We start from the raw sequence: 23,369 nt of genomic DNA on the forward strand, positions 1-23,369 counted from the left end.
AGCTGCGTGCACTTTGCTTTATGGCAGTCAAACCGACCTTTTATCTTTGCCCGCTCAATAATCGTCGGCTCTTGTTTGTAGCCTTACTGAACCTATTCTGTCGATGTTCGATTGGTACGTTCTTTTTTTCTCCTTTAAACATCAATCGAAACAAAATAAAGTTCAGAAAATTTGCAGTCTATTCTACTGAAAACGAAATGCAGGAATAAAGATATTATGATCATTTTTTATAGAAAGCTGAAATAACTATAGAATAATAAACTTAACTTTATATTATGAAATATGAAATTTTTATGAACATAAATTCCAAGTATTTATACTTATAATGATTTAATTATACAAGAAAACTATTTTTATATAATTAGAGTTATTGAATCATTATACAATCATTAACTCAATTCAAATGATAGATTTTTTATAAGTTTTAACTAGAGCAATTCTCTATTATATAGATATTGCAAAGGAAATCATTTGCATTATATAATATTTCAGTAGCGTATTTTATAAATCAGTTACTGATTAATTAAATATAAAATTAATCAAATAGTACAGAGACAAAAAGCGATGATATAAATGAAGTAACTATTCGAACTTAAATCGTCTGAGCATAAATTACAATTAACCGTAGCATGCGTGCGCATCGCATGAGCGCACGCACGTGCAACTTACGGTATTAAATTCATCTCTGTATTTTATCGAGATGTGAAGAGTATTGCGTTAGAACAGGAATGCCATAGGTGATTATATTATCGAATCTTTGTGTTATTTTTTTTATCCAATTCAATCGAAAATGTTTATAAATAATTAAATTATCTAATAATTATTATGATATAATTTGCATTATGGCAATATAAATATAGCTTTCAGATAACATTTAATTTTTACGAAAGAAAATTTATAAATGGCTGATTTATGATATTGATTTCGATGGAATAAAGGTAAAATCAGTTTTAAAAATTGTTCATATTATTTCATAGAATATGTAATGGTTACAAATGGATTCCATTTGTTTGTTTTTTTACCATTAAATTAATAAAAAATCGTAACATATTGTTTTTATTTCTCTAAAAAAAAATATTTCATAGTTAAATAAAAGAAGAATTATTGATTATAGATTATACAGTTATATAATTGTTTAAAATTTATTTTCGAAACATTAAATTTATCAAGTATGTACAATTTTTTATTTTTTATAGTATATAATAATAAATATATATATATATATGCATGTAAAAGAAGATTATCAATTTCTTATCTATTACTTATGTTTCATTACGATTATTCGAAGAAACGAAAAGCATGCGTATCTAATATTGTAATCCATGTAAGTGAACGTGTCAACTTCGTTCTTACCGATGGATTGGGTGTCGTATACCAGCTTATACCAATTACCGTCTGCCCGACGGTTAATTAAGGATTGGGGCAATGAGGCCCAGCGATGCAGTTTCCGTGATAATAATTATCTGCGATGGTAATTGAATAGGTTGTTACGCTGTCAAGCAAATCGAGACATCGAAGAACCTAGAATAAAAAAGAATCAAGAAATTTTTGATATTTTATTTATAGTAAGTATTATAGGAAGCGAATATTATTCTTAGGTTAGAATATATATTATTATATAAATTCTATAAATTCTATGGAAATAGATTTCAATTGATAGATTATTCTTGTATTTAGTTTTTATCTTGAATTCCAATTACTAATAATATGGAATAAATAAATAATAAAATAATATGGAAATATTAAAACATATAATATTAAAATAATATAAAAATAATTTAAATGTTTTTTTTATTGAAATTATTTATTATATTTAATTTTTAATATACATTTAGATAGATGTTTCTATTTTTTCATTAATGTCATCTATTTTGTAATACAAGTTTATTTGACACAATAGGTATAGAATAGTTTGCTGGAGAATAATAGACCAAAAATGATCAATTACCATATTTATAAAAATTTAACAGAGGGAAAACAGTAACTATTATTTTTTTATATATGTCTTTGTATAATACTATTATGTTATAATAATAAAAAAAACATTTATATTTTACATTCTAAGGATTTTCTTCAACTTTAATTATTGAATTTATTTTTTAACATATTTCTTATACACATATTAATTTCTATCTTTATAAAAGAATATATATAATTGTCTCTTTTATATACATTTCTGTAAAATCAATAAAATAATATAAAATAATATATAAAATAGAATAATTTTGTCTGAAAAATAAGAAAAGATAACTTTTTTAACTTCAATCATTATCTTTTTTTAAGTATATTTTTTATAATATATTTCTAATATAATTATTTAACTTTTTAGATTACTCGTCTATTTTTTTTATCTGTATGTTTCTGAAACATCGGTGAGGTGAATAATTCTGGTAGCAAAGTTAGTAAGAAGGAACGCTTGATGTGGTGAGCCTGTAAGTAAAGCGGCTGGACGAGATCATGTGGATGTATGTGAATGTGAACAAGTAATACGTTCATAGACGAAGAAAAGGTAAGGGTGGCACGCGCGGCCCGCTTCTATCGCTTCCGGGCATCAGCGTGCTCGCGAGCCGCAGCTAATTGCTCTTTAATGCAAGCGAGTGAACGAGCGCGTTGCTTTTCTTAGATGCCGAGGGAAACTGACCGTCGTCGTCCTGTACGTTGTAAAAAAGAGAATACATGAGATTTATGTCGGCCTCCGGACTTTTCGTCACGCTTTGTTTAGGATACGGTTTTAGTTTTGAGAAAACTCTTGGGGCTTCTTCCTTCTTTTTAATTGCAACGGGTAACTGTGCCTTTGATATCGATCTAGAACTGGATAGACCACATAGTCGTTTAATAATTAGGGTATGTGCGTAGATTAGAAAATAGAAACTTTCCTGTTTAAAGTGATCACGATGTTAAGTAATTCGATAACATTTTTAACAAAGAAAACAAGACAAATATGGCTTTAAAAAAAACAAATATTAAAGTAATGTGCATTCAAAAATTTCTTCAATATTGCATACTCGTGTAGAATTTCAAAACTTGAATATCGTTATGCAATTCACACATGGAAGGAAGAAGAGTGCTAATCATCCGATTTACCCGATTTTTCTCAGGTCAGTCTCAGTTGTTTATTCAGCTTTGGGCCACTGGCAGTACATATAATACTGGCAACAAAAATGAAGGGTAGAAAGCTCGATTCGCCGAGGCATGACCAACAGAGTCCTGCAAAAGCTCATACATATGTAGACGATTCGGTCGGGACACTAGGAACCATGGGGAGGGCCCTCCGGAAAAATGAATATGCAGCCCCATAAAAGGTATTATTTTATAAAATTTATCTTGGCAAGGTATTATGTATTTTTCCATCGTTCATTCTCTATGAACCGACTCTATACGTTAACGAGCTCTCAAATATGCTCTTGCGATTAAGTATTTTCCAATAAGAATTGACATAAAGTGATATGATTATAAATAAGTTTGATTGAAAGATTTGTAAACTATTTTCTATATCTATATTAAAGAACAGGAATTACATTTTATATAATTCTTTTTTATTATATGTAACATTATTTTAAAAAATTATTTATAATTTATAGATATTTTTATTATAGTAATTAATAACATATATAATGTATATACATTGATATTTTTATTAGATGAATTTATAACATAAATGATATTCTTTCTTATATTTTCATTATGCATATGTTAATATTGAAAAGAATTAGATATTGAGACTAATTTATTAAAGAATTAATTTCTGGAAGAATTTAAATTAATTTAGAATTGTAAAAATTATATATTCATATAATCATTATAATTTCATCAACGAAGTTGCTTAAATCTATTATTACAACTTCTTTTTTAAAGAATTCAATTTTTGTTAATGAAATTATTCTTTAAAACAATTATATATTCTATTTCAAATATTTGCTTCGAATCAAACTTTTTCAGCTGAACATTGCATCATCACAAATACTCATTTTTGGCATCATCGTGATTTAAACGATTCCTCATTCACATCCAGTCGCAAAAAAGTAACTTGTGACAAAGATCTAATTGTGAATAGGTTGATATACATGGCATCTTTCCCTCGTGGAGGGTTTGTACCGTAGGGCGGCTGGTTCTATAAAATTGTAGCTTCTTGTCGTCACAGAGGAAACGAAACATTAAATCGACTCCGACGGAGGGGGCGGGCTGTTTCGGTGGGTGCGTCCGAGATTTCCTGTGTGGACTCTGGATGCTAGGAAGGATGACTTCCTACCTAGCTCACAGGGCGCGTCCATCGTGCGCGCTGGCGTCATCAAGATAGATTTATTCGATATAAGGAGGGAACGCGTAACAGGAATCCTTGCGCGGCCCCTTCTGTAAAACGCACGTGATCGTTTTTGCTTTTTTTTCTATTTCGATCAGATTTGAAGTTCTCTTTGATTGGATTTTGTTTTTTTAAAGATAAGATGAAGTACATAGTATATTACGTGCGAGTTTCTTGGAGAATCAATTTCATGAATAGTTTAACAAAGGAAAAAGATACTTCTTATTTTGAAATATATAATAATGATTTTATTTATAGTATTATAGAGTATATAATATAAATAATTATTTTATTTACAAATCTTATTAAAATCTTCTACCGATTTTCACACAAAGTTTCCACATAAGTTCTATTTTATGCCATTTATTTTAGAGTTACAAATTAACTATTGTACAATCAAGAGACATTATGACTTATCATAGATTATGACTTCGATTTATATCTTTTTGTTGCATAGTGAAAATTATTTTTAAGCTTCGTATTAATTGTTTTCATGAGACAAAAGAATTATATATATATATATAAAAGATTATAGAAAATTTTTACAAACTTTGAAACTGAAAAAAAATGTTATTCAAAATTATTAGTTTTTTTTTTAATTTTTGGATATTATTCGATATAATTTTTACATTATATATGTTATATATTTAATATTTTCCTAAATATAAAATATTGGATTTTTAAGAAAGTTTCATTGATCAATATTTTTCTGAAATTTTATTTAATCTTTTTAATCATAAGAAAGTCCTAATTTTCTATTGATCAAATTTTAATGAAAATCTTGTATAATGTTTTTTTATCTTAACTAATTTTCTGAATTGAAACAAGAGTCTGAATACTTTGCCACATCATATGTGTTTGATCAAATACCTAAGACGTATGGACACTTTCGATGATGTTCTACATCTTTTTTTATTTTTTATTTTTTTCTCGCAAACTTGCACGCAATATCACGATATCTAAACAACTTTATCATTAATGCAGCAGTAGCAGCGCATTACTAGGAATTTGTATATAATGGTGTTATGTACATATGTAATGCACCGGCCCACACATAATGGCGATATCATAAGATACGAACCAATAGCGGCAATTGTATGGAAATATGTATCTATGAATGAAGACACTTTCATTTATGAAACCAGATACTTATGTACCGGACACGGGCGTTGTAACATCCTGCTATTATATGTCCTTACCTACTCGTCCCCTCCTCCACGCCTTCCTCGTGGACTACGACTATCGTCTTCCTCGTCTCCTCCCTTCGTCGTGCCATCTTCTGCTACCGTCATACGCTTTTATAGATTGATGTTCCCTCGTTGCTCGAGTTTATGCGCATATTGATGAAATTCGCTCGCTTCTTTCTTGCAGGAGCCGCTTCGATGAAAAATAGTGATAAATTAGCTATAACTATTACCATAAATCATTATTTTTCATCGGATTATCTGAATTACTAGTGGATATTACGATACGAAATTTATTGTATAAATTTCTGTAGTCGTAGATTAGAAAAAGATTTTGAAATTTTAAAAATGAAATATGGAAAGAAAATTTGGGAACGAAGTTTTTGCAAAATAATCGATTAAATTTTTAAAATAATTTGTAGAAGAAAATGTAGAAATTGTGGCAAGAAAATATGTTGCAGAATAATTGATTGAAAATTTTTAAAAATATTGAGAAGACAATTTTTCTTTTTCAGTTTGTTCATTCATTCATTCATAATGTCACCAAGGACGAGACTTCTCTGGCTTGTAGGTTGTCAAGGTAGAAGGGACGAGTAGCAACCCTTCATCGAAGGAGGTGGCGAAGGAAGAAAGAAGAAAGAGGTGAAGCTAGGAGGGGAAGGGAAAAGAAAGAACGAGGCTGAATGCGGTGACTGTGACGCTTTCCGGTCAGGTGCCGCCCTGACGATCCTTCTCCTACCAACTTCCACTTGAATCCACTCATTCACTTACTTTTACCCTCCTTGATTTCTTCCTTCAACATCCTACTCGACAAAAAAAGAAAAAAGAAAATAGAACGCATGCAGAAAACGAAAAATTATTCTTTTTTAAATCAAGATCATGAGATTTGAAGAAAAGAAGAAACGGAATAATCAATTCGAAGTTCACTTAATTGTTAGGTAAATTGTACTATTTGATTGTTTAAAATTTTCCAAGAAAATATATATATATATATACATATATTCTTTTTTGAGTTAAATTAATATTTTATTATCTGATTTTTAGATTTTTTGAATTGAAAAAGATGAAGAGAAGTAGGAAAAAAATGAATTTCACCGGTCAGTAATAGTCAGTTCGTGTCAAAAAGAATATAATGAGTGTTTCTTTCTATTTGCTAGGTTATTACCGTCGTAATTATCACGATGCCTCGGGAGGCCATTGTCACAATGAACGTCCGGAGTTTCCCTACGATTATCGTACCGAAAATCTCTTGCTGGCCAACCAACTTCTCGCCAGCTTCCTGCCTGCGACGGACAATGATTATTTGTCGCAACTATACCGTAAACTCTGTTATAGAGAAAGGAAAATGGAAAATTAGTCGAAGGAATGACAGCTTTCTCCTGATGATTGTCATTATTTGTGATAGAGATATCGAATTTTTAAATTATGGATTTTATATGATTCCTGTTTAAAAGAATGAATGAAGAGTTCACCTTTTTTTGGATAATATAAAATTATAATTATGTTGGTATGTAATTTTTTTTATTATATTTCTTTAAAGTAATTTTCATTCAGAAATTATATATATATATCAATCATCAATATTATAATCTATGTTAAATATATTTAAAGTAGTCATTCCACTTATTTTTCTGCTTAATCCAAACTTATCCCAACAGTCTAGAATTAACCTACACTAATTCTCCGAGAAACTTTGTCTACCTCAGTCTTTCCCTCGAACTGCCTCTCGGAATAACCATAAAACTTTGCACATTAACGTTCCAATCCCCAAGAATCTTGAAACTGAAAAAAAACACACTCTGATTATTCGACGCTTGGTATTTTCGTAAAAGCAGAGCAATAATCTTGCACCTTGTCGTAGTTTCTCCGCGATTATCCTACCGAAAAATCTCTTCCTCTTCTCTCTGCACCATCGCTGGTCGGCGTCGACTTCCTGTGCCCGCCGGGTGGACAATGACCAGCACTTGCCGCAATGGCAACGGGGCAGACGCGCTTCTAATATCTGCTCAACCGATCTAGTTCGCGGAAGCCGGCAATACCTGTGTATAAACGTAATGTATGTACGTGCACGCGCTCGAACATTCCCCCTGTATACATGCAACCACGCGACCATAAGCATCGCATACGTGTGCGCATGTACTTCTTTCTCTCCTCTTCTTCCTGTTTCCTTCGATTCGCGTGCAGTTCGGGGATATGTCGCTTTCCTCGTTCGAATTTATTTCGCGAACGAGAAATTTGATGTTTCGATTTTTTCTGTAGAGAATTCGTTTTTCCAACGATAGACTGTTCGAGTTAATTATTTTTAGATTGGAACCGTGAAGTTTGCAATCATTTTGAGATTGAGATAGAAATAATTTCATATGAATTGAAATCTTTCTTTTCTAACTTTTGTTATTTTAAAAAATCAATTCTATTAAAAAACTTGGCTCTTTTATTAATTTCTCATTTTTTAAATAAATTTCAGAGTTTTTAAAAATCTGCGAAAGCTTGGAAAAATCTGCTCCAAAAATTACCTGTTCCTTATTGGTCTAGAAGAGCTTTCATAAAAGTTAATCAATCTTCATCTAAAAGAAAGAAATCAACTTAATTGAGAAAGAAATATTCATTTCTTCTTTTTAATCATCTACAAATGACGATTCGAAAAGGTGCCAAATCTCAGAGAAATCTGTTCCAAAAATCACCTGTCTCGTTTGATCAGAGCCTCGTCCCAGGTGGCCAGACTTGCATGCGTCTCATCCACTTCCTAGAGCGTCTATCCCCACGCAGCGACAGACACGCGTGACGCGTACACTCACCAGGATGACTCGTGCTCTCTCGCGGCGTCGGGGGGGAGCGCCGATTTGAACGTGGGTGAGGGGTAGGCGAGGAGGCGAAGGTGGAACACCTTCGGAGAGGGTTTCTGGAAGGAGGATATGATGGCTCGTGGCGTTATGCTCTGCGAGCTGTTATGCTCCTCGGGCACCACCGGACCATAAGCGAGGCTACTTCGCTCCCGTACGCTCGGCGCAACAGCCGCCACGTTTCTTGTTATATTAGCGCATCGGCGTCGCCCGACTAAAGCCGGAGAATTGCCTTCTATGCGAACCTTCTTCATTCTTATGTTTCTTTCCAGTTCTCTATTGGAACATAAGAAATCTTGATTTTGAAAATGATTGGAGGGAAAGATTGAAAATTTTCATAGAAAATTTTAATTTTGTATGTTGATTCGATAGTAATAGTAATGCTATTATTACAAGTTTATATAATATGCAGTAGTTTTAAAAAGATTGAATATAATATAATATAAATAAGAGAGCAATAATCATAATAAATAGATATATTCTCCAATTTCCAAAAGAGAATTCTATTTTCCAAATAAAAATCTACTTCTTTAAATATAAGAGATTAAATAAAAATAGATAAAAATGGATATTATAATACGATATTAATACACGATTCTTTATAGGTACACTTTATACCTACAACGACAGAATATTTCAACCAGCAGAATTCATCGGAGTCAGACGCCAATGGATCTAGGCACGAGCCACGAGTCTGCGTCGAATATGCCTCGCAGTCTCTGACCCGCAGTTCCTCTCGGGGTACAATGTTCCGGGGAGGCGGAGGTGGACGAACAGCACGAGGAGGCGGAGGTGGAGGAAGATGGCGCGAGAGGAGAAGCGGTGGAAGGAGCGTGTTCAGCGTTCAGCATGCGTAAGGAGCGCTGTGTGGCATTATGCATGGGCCCGTAAGGCTGGCCTGAAACGAGCGAATAAGAAAGTAGTTAAGGCCTCGACTGGCGGAGGTGGTTGCACGTATCGGGGCATTAGTTACTGGAGGAGGAGGAGAGGCCTGCTGCCACGCGCTGCCTGTCTCTCCTCTCTCTTCTGATGCGCCTCTTCGCTTCTCCTCCACTGTCACTTCCTCTTCCTCTTCCCTCTTCGATTCAACCATCTATTCTACTCTTTCTAATTCTTTTCTTTTCTTTTTTTTTTTTTTACTCTTCTTCGTCGTTGATAGAATGTTAGCCTTCCATTTTCTTTCTGTTGTCCGTCTGTTATACTACTTGGCAACGCCATTTTACTTAATGTTTTTCTTCTTTCGACACTCCTGTTCTTGCATCATCTTTATCCATATTATTCAATAATCGATTCTGTAATTACTTTCTGTTTTACTAAAAGATATTCTAGTTCTCGCTGTTTCTAATCTCTCAGATTTCTCAGAAGCTTTTCTTTCTCTCTTTTCTCTAAATCTTTCACTTTAATGGTACTGTGTTACAATCCTCTGTCACCTTTTAGTCTTCCATTCCTTCATCTAGCTCGAGCGATTCTTCATGTTGTAATGTGTAACAACGACTCGTCACACTCTGCTTGTCGGCGCACACGATAATTGCCCTCATTATAGTTATTTAAAAAGCGCTGCCGCCTCCTCCGCGGCGATCGAGCCGCGATATAAGGACACGACTACCCGTTCGCGCGAGTTAATCGAGGCTGGATAGTAAGAAGGGGAAAAGAAAAGGGAAAAAAGGGAAGAGAGGGAATAAAGAAAAAAGAAAAAGAAGAAAATTGACCAAGTATGGTCGTGTGCCTTCGTTGTACTATCGTAACACTGTCGCGTTACCATAGGTAGTTTCAACCTTTTCTTTTTCTTTTCTCCGCCATCTTCTTTCTGTCCATCCTCCTATCCCTCTGTTGTTTTTTTTATTATCCATCCAGCCAGGCCATTGTTCCGGTTTGGAGATTTTAAAACGAATACAGTCGGCTCTTGGCTGTCGACCAGCTTGAGAGAACCAGATAAAGACGTGATTCTTTTATTAATTTGTGCCTCTTTTTTTTCCCCCGCTCCTCTTTCTTTTCTTCGTTCCTCGTTCTCTCATTACGTTTCCTCTTCTTCTATTATGCGATATAAAACGGGGATGAATCAACGGCAACTTCGTAATAAGAGATTAATGGGGTTTAATTAGGAAGCGGGATCGCAATTATCATGTGCAATGAAAGTTTCCCGTAATTGGGGAATTAAATGCACCGCGGTAGATAAATTGACGGAGATTGTGTCGGGGGTTGGGGTTTTTTCGCCGTGGAGCCGGTGCACTCGTTAAATCGCACGAATTTTTCCATTGTGATCGTCAATTTGTTTTTCAACATTGTCGTATTTATCATGCTATTGTGCTACAAAATAATTTGTTAACTTTTTATCTTTTAAGTCGAATTATCATTATTTCTTGTTATATTCTTTTTAAACTTTTCGATTTAAAATTTAAATTTATATCATTAATAATCTTGATAATAATTGATCATAAAAGTATTTAAGTAATTAGATATCTTTTATGAAAAATTATACATTAATAAAAAAAGAAAATATCTCTTGATAAATTTTCGTTTCTATGATTTCATTTTAGAACAAAAGTTTAATAGTTTGAAAATGGATCCTTTTCTTCATTTTTTTCTTCATTTATTTGTAAATTACATAAAAATCTTAAACACAATAATAGAGGGATGAAATGATTAATTTCTATTTTGAGTTTCGATGTAATTTCGAGAACAAGTTCATCTTTAGTATTATTACAAATGTATAAAATTCTCTTCTGCGCATTGAATGCTCTTGATTTTATGGTCCGACGATGCCACAACTTTGCGAATGTTGCAGCTTTTAGACACTTTGCGCGTTATTAACGGTTTGCCGCGAATCACGAACCGTGCTATATTTGTGTATACATCGAGCACCGCCTCTAACGGTAAACGGCCGAGCAAATTCTAGGGTGGGCGATAATTAAACACTGTAGGTATATATTGTCGGGTCAACCGCGTTTTCCTCCACCCTGTTCACGTTGGATTATCGACTAATAACTAAGATCAATTGCGACATCCTCTACCGCCTTTGGCCATCTTTGAAATTCGTACCTACTACTCTAATCGAATTATCGTTTTGTACCAATTTCTATGTCAGATTTCTAATGAATTTGTTTTTAGAATATCTACCATCTTAATTTTATCGATTAATGTATGATTGCAATATAAAACGAGTGTGAATAACGAGATATTGATAGTTAACGAGTCGAAAAGTTTTCTCGAGAATCTTCGAGTAATCGATATTTTCAACGATACTCGATATGCCATTGAATCTTCACGGGGTAAATCACATGCTTGTCCGCGAATATATATTGGCGCTCGTGTCGACGTATAAATTATTCATACAGTTTGTGAAGCGAATCTTCCATTCGACTCTAATTTATAATATAACGGCTGATTGTTGTACCGTTGCTTCATCGAATATTAGTTAAAAGAAACGGCTGTTTAAAGGTGAGGAAAATCTTACTATTTTCTCTAGATTAATGTTAAGTAATAATCCAATTTTCTATTGGATCATTCGATTATTTGGTGATAGGTTATGGTACGAATGATGATAATTTGGAAACATATTTAATGTATTTGGAATATTACTTTTAATTAAAATCATTCTGCGGAAAAAGTTCTCACGAAAATAAAGATAAACGAATATTCTGGATCATCATATTATCAAGAGATATATTTGTGTCTTTACGATTTCCGCATTTCTCTTTATGGAAGGAAGGTTTTATCTGGTTGAATCGTCCTCACGATTTCGACGGACGCAGCGCGTGCGATGCATTTTTAAGATTCCATTTCTGCCGAAAGATGTTTCCATTACAAAAATGATCAAAGTAGCGATTAATTGAAAAAAAAAGGAATATTAATTGCTAACATTTTCTTTTGAAAATGTGTAAGAGACTTCATAATCATTTACTTTTTCAATGTTAATATTTTTAATTTTCTTAATGAAAAATTAATTGTATATAATATAAAACTTAGAAATTTTTGAATCGAGTAATAACCTAAAAATACAAAAAAATAATGAATAATGTAATGATCTTTTGATTAATATTGATTTGTATATGCATTCAAAATTATGTTTCTTTTTCACAGAATTTATTTCGTATTATATTATATTATAAAATATCAAAAGGACTAAAATCAACATAAAAAAGTATAAATATTTTTAATGAAAAATATACGCAATTTCTGAATATTCAACTAAATAGACAATTCACTTCAAAAGAAGAAGATCCATTTTCCATTTAATCGACTAATTGAACTCGGCCAGTTGAAAGGTTAATACCCAACTAAATAAACATTAGATACAAGCGAATCGAGATCAAGAAGCAAAAAAGAGGCGAAACTAAGCCGAGGATACGATGAAACTGCGTTTAGCCACGACATCGAAAGAAGCGGGAGCAGCAGCATTCCGCAGGGCATAACTTAAGCGAGCCCTGAGCTCACGAAGAGAAGAGACGGGTCACGACGCCATGTGTGCGGCCTACCAACCACACCCACCACCTATTTATTTATGTCTACCTCACGGCTTTTTGTTCGTACCTTCAAGCTTTCATTGCACCGTGAACAACGTGAACAATCGAGGAGAGCCGCCTGCTCTACCGGAAAAATCTTCTTTCCGAAGGAATCGTCCTTCGAGCAAGCCCGTTTCGAATTATTTGTAAAACAGTGCTCGCACAGAACACTCTTGCTATCTTGGAAAATAGAGTACTACGGAATGAATAACATGGTAAAATATATCTCTCTTGTTCAAATTTTGAAAGTTTATCACGAAAATTATGCCAAAGTGGTAGAAGGAGTTACTGTTATGTTGTAAAGGATATCCAGAAACATTGTTTTTGTGGTAAATTGTTGATGAATCGATAAACAGTTAGAGATTTAAGATTTAAGATACGTAGAAAAGTTGGAATATATATATGTATTTTTTTTACAAAGATATAATTTGTATTCATTTTTAAAAAATGGTTTTTGATTACAATATTTAGAATAATTGATAAAATCAAATGCCTTTATTCAATTATATTCTATATACTTTTATAAAATAAATATATGAATATAATTTGATAAATGTATGATATACTTTTGAATGAGTATATCAGAATATAATGGACATATCATATAATGGTATATAAAAATTTGCATCTAAATTATTAATGTTCTTTATAAAAACAATTTCAATCTATCTTTTTCTAAATTATTTCAATCGAATTTTAGGTTTCTTCAATCATATAAAAATAATACTTCAGAAAATAATTTTAAATCATCCTATATATTCTAAACAATCTCTTTTGGATAACTTTTACAAAGAATTATTTAATTATTTGCAATATCTATATTCATCATTATATTTTTATATCAACATTATATTTTTATAAATATTTCTTAAAGAAATGTCTGAATCGTTTCACTTGTAACATCTATTTATAATAGTTATTCTTTAATTTCTATATTTGATAACATCAAATTCATCAATCTTCGTTCTAAAGAAAATTCATTTTGTTAAAAAAAAAAAAAAAAAAAAAAAAAAAAACAGTCATACTCCACTAAAAGTATATTGAAAAGAAATCACTATCACCAGTTCTAATATCTTCCTTCTCTCAAAGTGTTTCAGAACGTCAGGCGCGAGCATAAAGTCGATCTTCCGTTTCCGGCGAAGAAACGGAGGCCGTTGCCGTGATTTTTCCCTTGGAGAGCATGGTTGGCCGGGGTCAGGTTCTATCGAAGGCTCTGGTTGAACGTTTTCTAAGGCCGTGTGCAACGCCGTTCATGACTTAACACGGTGCTTGGGTTCGGCTGTGCTTTGGCGGTTCAGGTCTACTCGGGACAATGCCGCATTGTTTCATCGTCGTAGCTATCTAGTCGGCACGGTAGCGGTCCCGAACGATGTTTATTATCCTCTTGCGCAACAAAACAAAATGCCCCCGGTGTTATATTATCCTCTGGTTCGTGGTCGAATCAGTTTCCCATATAAAATCCACGTAAAACGCCGCGAACTCCATCGTAACTTCGATCCAGCCACGACGAGAGAGGTTGTTCCGCGCCACCAGGGTGTCCTTGAGCATTTACAGGATTCCTTGGAAAATCCGGATGCCCTGTGATCGTCCATTGCAAAACTGGAAAATTTAAAACAAGTTAAAATACACATTGGAGAAATTAAATGTTTCCACAAGAAAATATTATTTGAAGATCCTGTTTGTATTAACGGATGCTACGTGAAGAAATTTTGCGAGGATGAAGGGTTTGTCTTTTGAAAATATTATTTAATATGGAGTTGAGGAAAATATTAAAAAATTGAATTATTTCTATAAACAAGTATATGAATATATTTTTATTGATTTCAAAATTAAAGATAAATATTATTATTATATTGTTATTTGTATTTGGATTTGATGTCATAATAAGTATTGAAGATGATTATCATCAACTATTATTTGCAAAATCTAAAATACTTATTTAAAAAATCTGTTGAAATGTCTATTGAATTTCTTTCATTTAAGGCTATTAATTTTATAATATCTTTTAATAAATGATATAATATCATTGACTTTAACACTAAATTATATATATATATATACATAGATATTATTGATATTTAACTATTATTCTTTTATTATCTTTTTTTTTTTCAGGATGAACAATTAAACTATCTTCATGATAAGAGGATTAAATATAACTTTCCACAAATGATAATTATAATATTTGAGAATCTTTGTTTCACCTTTTTTGAAAGAAAATTTTACGATAAATCTTACATGCAACTTTTCACAATCTTTAACGCAAGAGATTTCAAAGATTACTTTCAAACTAAGAAACCTTGACAAATTTACAAACTACTACAAGGGAAACAACATCCTTCCTGCAACAGTTTCATCTCTCATCGTAATGGTCCTTGGAAAAAAAAATCTAACACATAAATCCTTATACTAATAAATACAACTATCATCAATGATAAACAGTTAATAAGTAATTTCTAATTACGCCTGTTGCGGTGTTTTCGCTATTAGCATACTGACTAATTAATTGAGGAAACTCCACTATATCTCACGCATCCTAACTGCATCGTGCGAGGCCTCTAGTTGACCAGTCGATGAAAAAGGAAGGAAAATCAAGCTTGGAAGGAAAAACAAAGGGAGACGGAAACCAAGAGCGAGTGGAAGAAAACAAACAAAGGAGAAAAGGAAAGAAAAAAAGAATTAGAAAAGCTTTAGTGCCCATTGTCCGAGCCGGTGAAAGCGAGCCGTTTTCAGATTTGATCTCCGATTAGCCTTGGCACGATTCGATGGAAATCAACGGAGAACGAGCGTGTGCGTTCTCTCTTTTTCCCGTTTTATCTCGCCACCACGAAAAACATGATCGAGGATGGTGGCAAAAGAGGCAAAAGTGGTGGCGCGATGGTCCCCGCGGTTTTCTTATTTCCATGAAAATCGCCCGCTCCGATCCCGACGACAATGCCATTCCGGTGTTTTAAATGCAAATCCGCGAAAGGAAAAACCGTAAGGGCATTATAATTTATATTACTACATGTGGCAGCGCCACTTCCGGCGAGAGAGCATAGGCGCAGTTCCGGTCAGCTCGGCCTGGAGATCCTACATCGCCAGATTATGAGCCCATGCCGCTTTTACAATGGATCGTCTGCCCTGACTCATACGTCAGCGGGAATAATTTTCGTTGGCATACGCGTGTGTACGGATCTCTACACGTAAGCAACGTCGTCGTAGATGGGGCTGAAAGGAAAAGAAAAAAAATATCGTACGATCTCCGACAGGGTAAAAGTTCCTGGCACGTGTTCGATGTACTCGATAGATTCCTCGAGCTACGGCGGCCTCGACGATCGATGCCGAGAGACTTTCCGTGGCTTCGTTGTGGAATCGTGGATGGGTTATAATTATCTCAATTTTGGCCTTTTTTGTGATTTGTAAGTATTCAATTTTATTTTTTTTTTTTTAAATTTATTTATTTCTATGATACGAGTGGCATAGTGGCAAATAAGATGATTTCACTAAGTTATTAAAGTATGAATAAATTAAAAAAAAAAAAAATAAATAGGATTTATTAATCAGTTCTAAAGAGTGTGAGGAAACTTTGGAAAGCGTTTATTCAAACGCAATGATATTAAGTATTATTTTTTAATATCGTTTGCTATGGCATAAAGAATACACGATAAGTGTTAAATATAGTTTAAAGGATAAAGTGTATATATTTTGAAAATTTTTAAGATTAATAGCTGTTTCAAGGATACATGAGTAATTTTTAATTGCATTAAATTACTTCTTAGTCTAACGTATCTTTTATCGTACGATTGTATAATTAAGAATTAATTATTTTATTATTCTATTATCATTCTTTTTTTATAGGTTTATTTAAACTCTTACTGATTGTTATCATGCTTTATCATTTTTTTTAATCATCATTGAATTTTTAATAACTTTTAGTCAATTTTATTTTATAACAAGCAACTTACTTGTCTATAACAAGCAACATTTTTCATTAAAGTTCATAGGCTTTCGAAATTTTTTATGATCTTTCAAAAGATCAAAGCGCAAATTGGCCATTTTTGATAAAATCTACGATCTTCTGAACCGTATTCTGAAATCGAGAAAAATTCATTTTGGCTTCTTCCACTGATTTTGATTTGTAAATAGCAGTAATGTATGCAGCTGTCAATTCGGTGACCAATCTTTGTGCTCTTCTGGCTGCAGCCTCGATCGAACCCGATGGCGTTTTGATGCTTTGTGCCGTTCTTACGATTTCCTCTTTGACGAGTTTCACCAGCAATTCGTCATCTTTTTCGTTCAAATTTTCCGTGGAGATTATCTTTCGAAAAATCTTTCTGATAGCTTCGTCTGCTATACCTGAAATAAGCAATAAGAAGCTTCTTGAAATAACCAACAATTTTATTTTTCTTTCTTTGATCTTTTTCAATCATTTTTATCGAAGTAACCTTCGATATTCCTTCAAATAAATTTCCCGACTTACTTTTGAGAAAATGAGAAAAATATGAAAGAAATTCTATTGATCGTTGACTATATAAAATAATCTAGAATAAAGCATTAATGATTTTTAGAAAATACGTATAAAATTTATTCTGGAAGAGATCTAACAAAAGGAATCGTATAGTCATTTATTCAAACTCGTTTATTAAAATTTATAATAATATTCCATAACTTTCCAAATTTCACTTCTACTTCTGGAAGAGTGATTAATTTAAAATTCTTTCCTCTCTTTAATTCGAAATTTATTTATCAAATTCCATTGCAATTTAACATAACTTTTACATTTTCTCAATAAAAAAAAAAAAAAGTAAATTCTACATTCTTCTAATCGCTGCGAAGGAACATCCCAAGACGTTTAATCCATCTATAAATTACACCAATACTTTACGATAAGCAACGGATAAAAAGAACAAAGGAAAACCTTTCAGATCGCCAAGACTTCCCTTGTCCCACTATCCTCAACAAAAGAATCTCATCGAAGAGAGAATATATCGTTCACCTGCCGCTGTTGCCCTCCTCTCGATCGATCCACGTGGATCGATCCCGCTGGATCGCGGCACGTTCCAAACTGCAATAACGATCGCGATCGATACGAGCTTTGCCATCCTTCCATCGGTCGAAACTGCCAGTCGCGCGACATTTCATTTTCTCTTTTTATACATACGCGTATCATGCCTGTTGCACGTCCGTGATGTAAATTGTAATTTTCGTTCGTTCGTTGTCGGGATCGATCATTAGAAATGATCGCGATGAGTGTCATTAAATGAAAAAGACAGAAGGGAAAGTGGAGCAGCAACGTGACGCAGTAAAAGTATATATTGTTTTGATTTTCACGTGGTTGAGCCGAGTTGGAAGGAGAAAAAGATGGTCGTCGAGAATTATAATCACGTGAAAGCGCAGAGTGCTGTTAGGGAAGAAGCACGATTTCATGGAAACTTTGCTTTTGTAAAATTCTTTGTAAAAATAAAATTCATCGTTCTACCACGTGGATATATATATATATATATATATATATTTTATTCCCTGCATGGAGTTTGAAGTAGAAAATCTGTGGCTAAGTGGAAGATTCGTGGTTAACCAAAACTTTCTACAAGTGAAAGATATTTTTAAGTAAGAGGGGGAATCTAAATTGTTATTTTGAACACATTTGAATTGAAGTAAAATTTAAATAAACATTTCGCAAAGTGAACGAGAAACGAGATTTCAAGCTTAATTTATCATCTCGATCATTTTCTTATTTTTACACACACGACAAATCTGGAAATAAATATTGTTGAAGATTCTACAGTGTTTCTGAAACACTGTATTCGGACGACTTTGCAGGACAACGGGCTCAACAGGTCGTCGATTCCCCCTCGAAAAACGCAGAACCAGTGCCGATGCTAGCCGGCGGTAAAAGTGCGTGAACATAGGGAGGGAGTGCATCCAGCCATGATTCCTCTTCACCGATTTTTACCCCCTTCCTGTCCCCTATATACTCCCCCATTGAAGCGGCGGCTCGCGATTAAAGTCTGCAGCGGTTTACAGAATTCGTGTTTCGCAAAAGGCGAATACACTTTCACCGGTTCCAACGCGAATCCATTATTCGTTGTAAAATTTGTTTAATATAATACATTGCTTCTACATTATCGTACTATATATCGATATATTTGAACTGTATTTAAATTCCACTCTCTTATCCCTTTCCACGAACGATATAACTTTAATCCTCGTCATCAAAGAATTATCACTATTAATTTGACGATCGCGCGAGAGGAGTAAGATTCCAATTTCTATGTAGAAAAAAAAAAAAATAAATAAATATATAAATCAAAGTAAAAATTACGAGTTGCACGATCATTTTCTACGATAGAGAGGCAACGAAACGATGATTTCACCGCGCAATTCCGAACATTTCGACTCGGTTTTCGCAACCTCGGCTGGGAAAAAAACGCGAGAACACCATCCGATTATCGCCGTTGTCGCAACGTCGGCTAGGAGAAGCCGCGCACGAAAGGAGTCGCCGCAGGATGTCGGGATAATACACATTATAGGCCGGCCATTATTACGCAGAAGCGCCTCTTTCCAGCGTGTGCAACGCCGAGCCGGAAGGCCGACTCCCGCGTGTCTGCTTTTCCTGCATGAATGAAATGTAATTTAAGCTTACTCAAGTACCCGTATTTCCATTCATCCCACATTCGCAAGACTCCTACGTCTGGATCGCCATGGGGGACGAACCGACTGCTCACTGAAAACCTCTACGACGATGAGTTTCAGTTTCCAATTTTGCTCGCCTATGATTTATAATTTTAACGGTCTCGAGAAAGATTTACTGGTTTCTGGTTTCTCCTACAAGTTTGCCATTTAAACATTGCGTGTTTTATCTTTTTGAAATTTTTGAAGATTGGAAATCGGCAAACAGATTACAAATATATAGTTTAAAATAAACTAGGCTTGAAATTTTATCAGTGGCTATAAATATAGTGAACAAAAAAAAATATTACGTGAGAAAAAGATCGCCGATATACCCGTCATCAGGAACAAACAGAATATCGATCTCGATTACGATCTTATCACAGACACCCCCGTTGCAAGAGGATGACGCACTTTGGAGAAGGTCCAATGCGTGTCTGGCACTCGAGCGGACAACACATCGTCCGGAATCCGCAGGGACAAAGAAGAAGAGATCAAGACTTCTTTATCCTCGTATCGGCAACGATGGAAACGACGTGCCCTATTATGAGCCGATCGTGTGAGACGATCGATGATCAATGCCAGGCCGAGTGGAGAGCCGTTGAATGGAGCCTTGGCTCTCCTCGCGGGATTATGGGCCACCGAAGATCGACAGGGCCGATTACGTCCTCGATGACTTTAAGCCCCCCCCCCCCTTCCTTTAAACGCTGCCATTCTTTTCCTTGGCTTGACCCCGTCTATCGAGGTATCCGATTTTCTGATCTCCTTTTTTTTTTTTTATCTTTCGTCGCTTCCTTTCTTTCTTTTCGAAGAGTTCTCTTTCGAGAGAGAGACGAGCTCCTCGAGACGATTCCGGAAGTGGATTTCCCTTAAAGGATCATCTCTGGCATCTTTTGCGGAGGATTCGTTTTATTAGATGTATAATATTAATAATTGTTCCTTTTTTTTTTACTGTGTATTTTATATACGTCGGAACAAGACGATTATTCTTTTTGGAACATGAACTGGAGGATAATTTCGAGGGTTTTGGATTCCTTAATTAATCGAGTCTCGATTTTTGATGACACAAAGATGAGACCGGCGGAGGAGTTCTATTCGATTTCGACGAGAGAACAAGGATTTCTAGATCTAGGTAATCCCAGCTGCTTTCGATTCACCGTGAAGCGAGCAAAAAAAAGCAGTGACTCAGCTCTGCAAAGAGAAATCGGGCGACAAATCGAAATCGGACTTAATTCTCCGTTTCCATTTACCTTTGTAATTTCTATTCATCCTATATCGACTTACTACTATATTGATTGAAACATTTTCAATAATAAATATTTCATTGTTATTTATTTAATTTATTAACAAAAAAAAAAAAAAAAAATTAAGAAGATCCACTATAGATATAGACTTCTAGAACTTTCACGAAAGTCTCTATTTGGTATTATATAAAATCCCTAGGCGACGTAGGTGGGCAACAGCGAAATAATTTTACAAATTTCATGGTTTCTTTTTCTAGGATCAGATTGTTTTTTTTTGTGCGTGTGTCGATTAAGCAGAGCCGTTGAGATCCATGCCGAATTTCGTCTTCCTGTCCTCCACTATTTCGAATTAACTCAGCAAAATCCCGTTTCTGGCAGCCCTACGACTCATGTGCCGTTTCTAATTCCTCCCTTTCACTTCTGGACATCTCTCTCTCTCTCTCTCTCTCTCTTTCTCTCTTGCGTGTGTTATGTAATACACATTGTATAACCGGTTATCCAACTTGTGCAAATTATGAATATTAATCGTGGACGGATCATTTGCGAAATTAAATTGCCCGCCAAAATGCTCATCCTATAATTATCGGTGCAACTCGAGCGGGCAAATTGCAACTTGTTGTTCGTTTAAAATATCCGTCGAATTATTACCCCGAGGAATATTTCGTTTCTTTGACATAACTTGCACAAACTTCTTTTCGTTATCGTCCTTCCAACGATTTCTAACTATTTTTACCCAGTTTTAACAATCCAATTTATCCACTCGCCAATGAGATTTCGATTTTGAGAGGAGAGGAAAACGAAGAGTTCGTCAATTTTTACTTTGAAAAATCCAGAATCCAGATCTTTAATCGGCTTAATTTGGAGATATTCAGTTCCGATATTCGTTGGAGAGAAGAAGAAAAAAGGAAGAATTAATTTTACTATCGTTCTTTCTAAATTGAAAGGCGGGATATTCAGTTAGAGGGGTCTCATTATGAAAGAAAATTAAGTACTCGACTTCATCACGTCGCCCAAGGGACTCGTTAGCGTGGTTTAATGGCATTGGGGCGGTTCGTTCTCGACGGATTACTCTGTTTCGTATCTTCATTCGTCACGAACGGATCAACGAAATCGGATCACCTGCCGCCAGTGTGGTCTCATCTTCTCGCCTGCGCCGATCAGTATAATCATCGTCCTCTGTTCTCGTTACCTGATTCGAAATCGAAATTCGAAATCGATTTCGAGGATGAAAGGTTACGGTTGAACCGACCGATATATTTATAGGCTATCGTTACCGAATTTATAAAATTATTGACTCATGTTGCACTCAACTCTCGAAGACGAATTTTTAAGAATTTTAACGATCTCTCTGACAAGAATTTAAGCAATTTCAATTAACTCGAGCACCGTGATATTAAACATGTGAGATGCCATTTGTCGGCCCGTACGTTTGCTCGAACGCGACATTATTCTGAAAAGACATTTCAACCGCGACCATACGATAGCTTGCACCAGTGGCGCATTGTTGCGCACATCATAGACAAAGCCGGATTATTTTTCACGGTTGCAAAGGAAGCGTGGAATGGTATTGTGCGCGGGACACGGTAACAGGAACTAGTAACAATGGCTGTTACTTTTTGCCTTCGTTCTTCGTGTTACACTGGTTTGACTGGACTTCTTCCAGAAGAGCGGCCCGTACGCGAGATGAAGAATGGCCGTGGACGGTCTGCGACTGTCGCATTATTAAGCAAATTTACGTAACTTCGTCGTTTGCTCGTCTCGCTCTTGAAACAACTTTTATAGGATCGTGCTCTATCGTTGAGCAATTTGTCCTCTTTTTCTTCCTTCCCGGAAACACGATATACTTCCGACTCTTCTTCTTCTCGAAGAAATTCGATCTCGTCGAATCGATGAAACTAGTCAAGAGTGAAACATCTGTAATCTGTTATCGTGTCGAGAGGAAGGTGCCAATATAATCAAACCGCAATAGTGAAGAGAAGAGAAGAAGAAGAAGAAGAAGAAGAAGAAAAAAGAGGAAACGAAGCGCGAAAAATACGACGGCTCGAAAACCGTGCACGAGTCGAGCGGAGGACGCGTATACATCAATTTATGTCAGGGCTAATAACACGGAATCGGGGATAGATAAGACCGGGAGCCGTATTGAAAAGCTCTTATTTAATCCGGTCCGGTTCGGGACGAACGTTTACGAGCCGATCCAGGGGCGAATTATGGGCGTGTGTGCGGGGATTAATCACTGGACACCGACGTACACGCGACACAGACACGGTTCCCTGCACCTACACGCGCGATTTACACGCGTGGACACGGACCAAGGTAGGTAGGAGACACGAGCGTGCAATTTCGAGCCACCACGCACTTACGCAGCTCGTACATTGATCGACCCGATTCCACGATTTGTCACGCCTCTTGTTCCACACCTAGCTTTCACTGCACCGGGGATCAGAGGGGGCGGACATCGAGTTATTATCCTCCGGCTGGAAAACTGGGGGATGGATTTGTGTCCTGTGATACGCTCTCTCTCTCTCTCCTCTCTCTCTTTTGTTTCCAAGAATATAAAGTGCATAGGTAAAATATATCATATACATCTTTCGTGCGAAAAGTGTAGTGTGGCACTCGATAACTTGTGAAAGTTTGTAATTTGAAGTTTA

General features: G+C 34.9%; 1 protein-coding gene and 3 long non-coding RNA genes across 14 annotated transcripts in view; 2 read left to right on the forward strand and 2 right to left on the reverse strand.

Moving 5' to 3' along the window:
* Positions 1–2,329: 2,329 nt before the first annotated feature.
* Positions 2,330–11,447, forward strand: LOC105734856 (uncharacterized). The gene is made up of 5 exons (XR_004224389.2): positions 2,330–2,509; positions 3,099–3,302; positions 6,000–6,422; positions 6,642–6,991; positions 8,930–11,447. It is a non-coding gene; the product is annotated as an uncharacterized LOC105734856 (long non-coding RNA).
* On the reverse strand, positions 3,515–7,523 carry LOC105734855 (uncharacterized). 3 transcript variants are annotated; one of them, XR_015290773.1, is made up of 6 exons: positions 7,336–7,523; positions 7,186–7,266; positions 6,650–6,810; positions 6,256–6,287; positions 5,500–5,677; positions 3,515–4,350 (listed from the first exon to the last, which is right to left on the reverse strand). It is a non-coding gene; the product is annotated as an uncharacterized LOC105734855 (long non-coding RNA). The 3 variants fall into 3 exon arrangements; XR_015290774.1 differs by having other exon boundaries at positions 5,500–6,287; positions 6,724–6,810; XR_015290772.1 differs by having other exon boundaries at positions 5,500–6,287.
* A 133-nt stretch (positions 11,448–11,580) lies between the features above and the next one.
* Positions 11,581–16,355, forward strand: LOC116413976 (uncharacterized). Its single transcript, XR_015290784.1, has 5 exons — positions 11,581–11,762; positions 11,848–12,201; positions 12,405–13,041; positions 13,916–14,550; positions 14,942–16,355. It is a non-coding gene; the product is annotated as an uncharacterized LOC116413976 (long non-coding RNA).
* LOC100864158 (uncharacterized) overlaps positions 14,291–23,369 on the reverse strand; it is a 157,988-nt gene continuing 148,909 nt past the window's right edge. For 4 of the 9 annotated variants that reach the window (XR_015290779.1, XR_015290776.1, XR_015290783.1 and 1 more), the window contains one exon: positions 14,291–14,425. Coding sequence is in view for 1 of the 9 variants with exons in the window: in XM_086903486.1 (XP_086759612.1) it covers positions 16,845–17,164; positions 17,805–17,910 (426 nt within the window). In the remaining 8 variants the exon portion in view is untranslated. Of the gene's footprint in view, positions 14,426–16,484; positions 17,165–17,804; positions 17,928–23,369 lie in introns of those variants that run through there. The other 5 variants (XR_015290777.1, XR_015290775.1, XR_015290780.1 and 2 more) reach the window with 2 other exon arrangements.

Source organism: Apis florea, unplaced genomic scaffold, assembly GCF_048593485.1.
Source record: "Apis florea isolate Af1SG1 unplaced genomic scaffold, ASM4859348v1 contig_2291_pilon, whole genome shotgun sequence".
Lineage (NCBI taxonomy): Eukaryota > Metazoa > Arthropoda > Insecta > Hymenoptera > Apidae > Apis > Apis florea.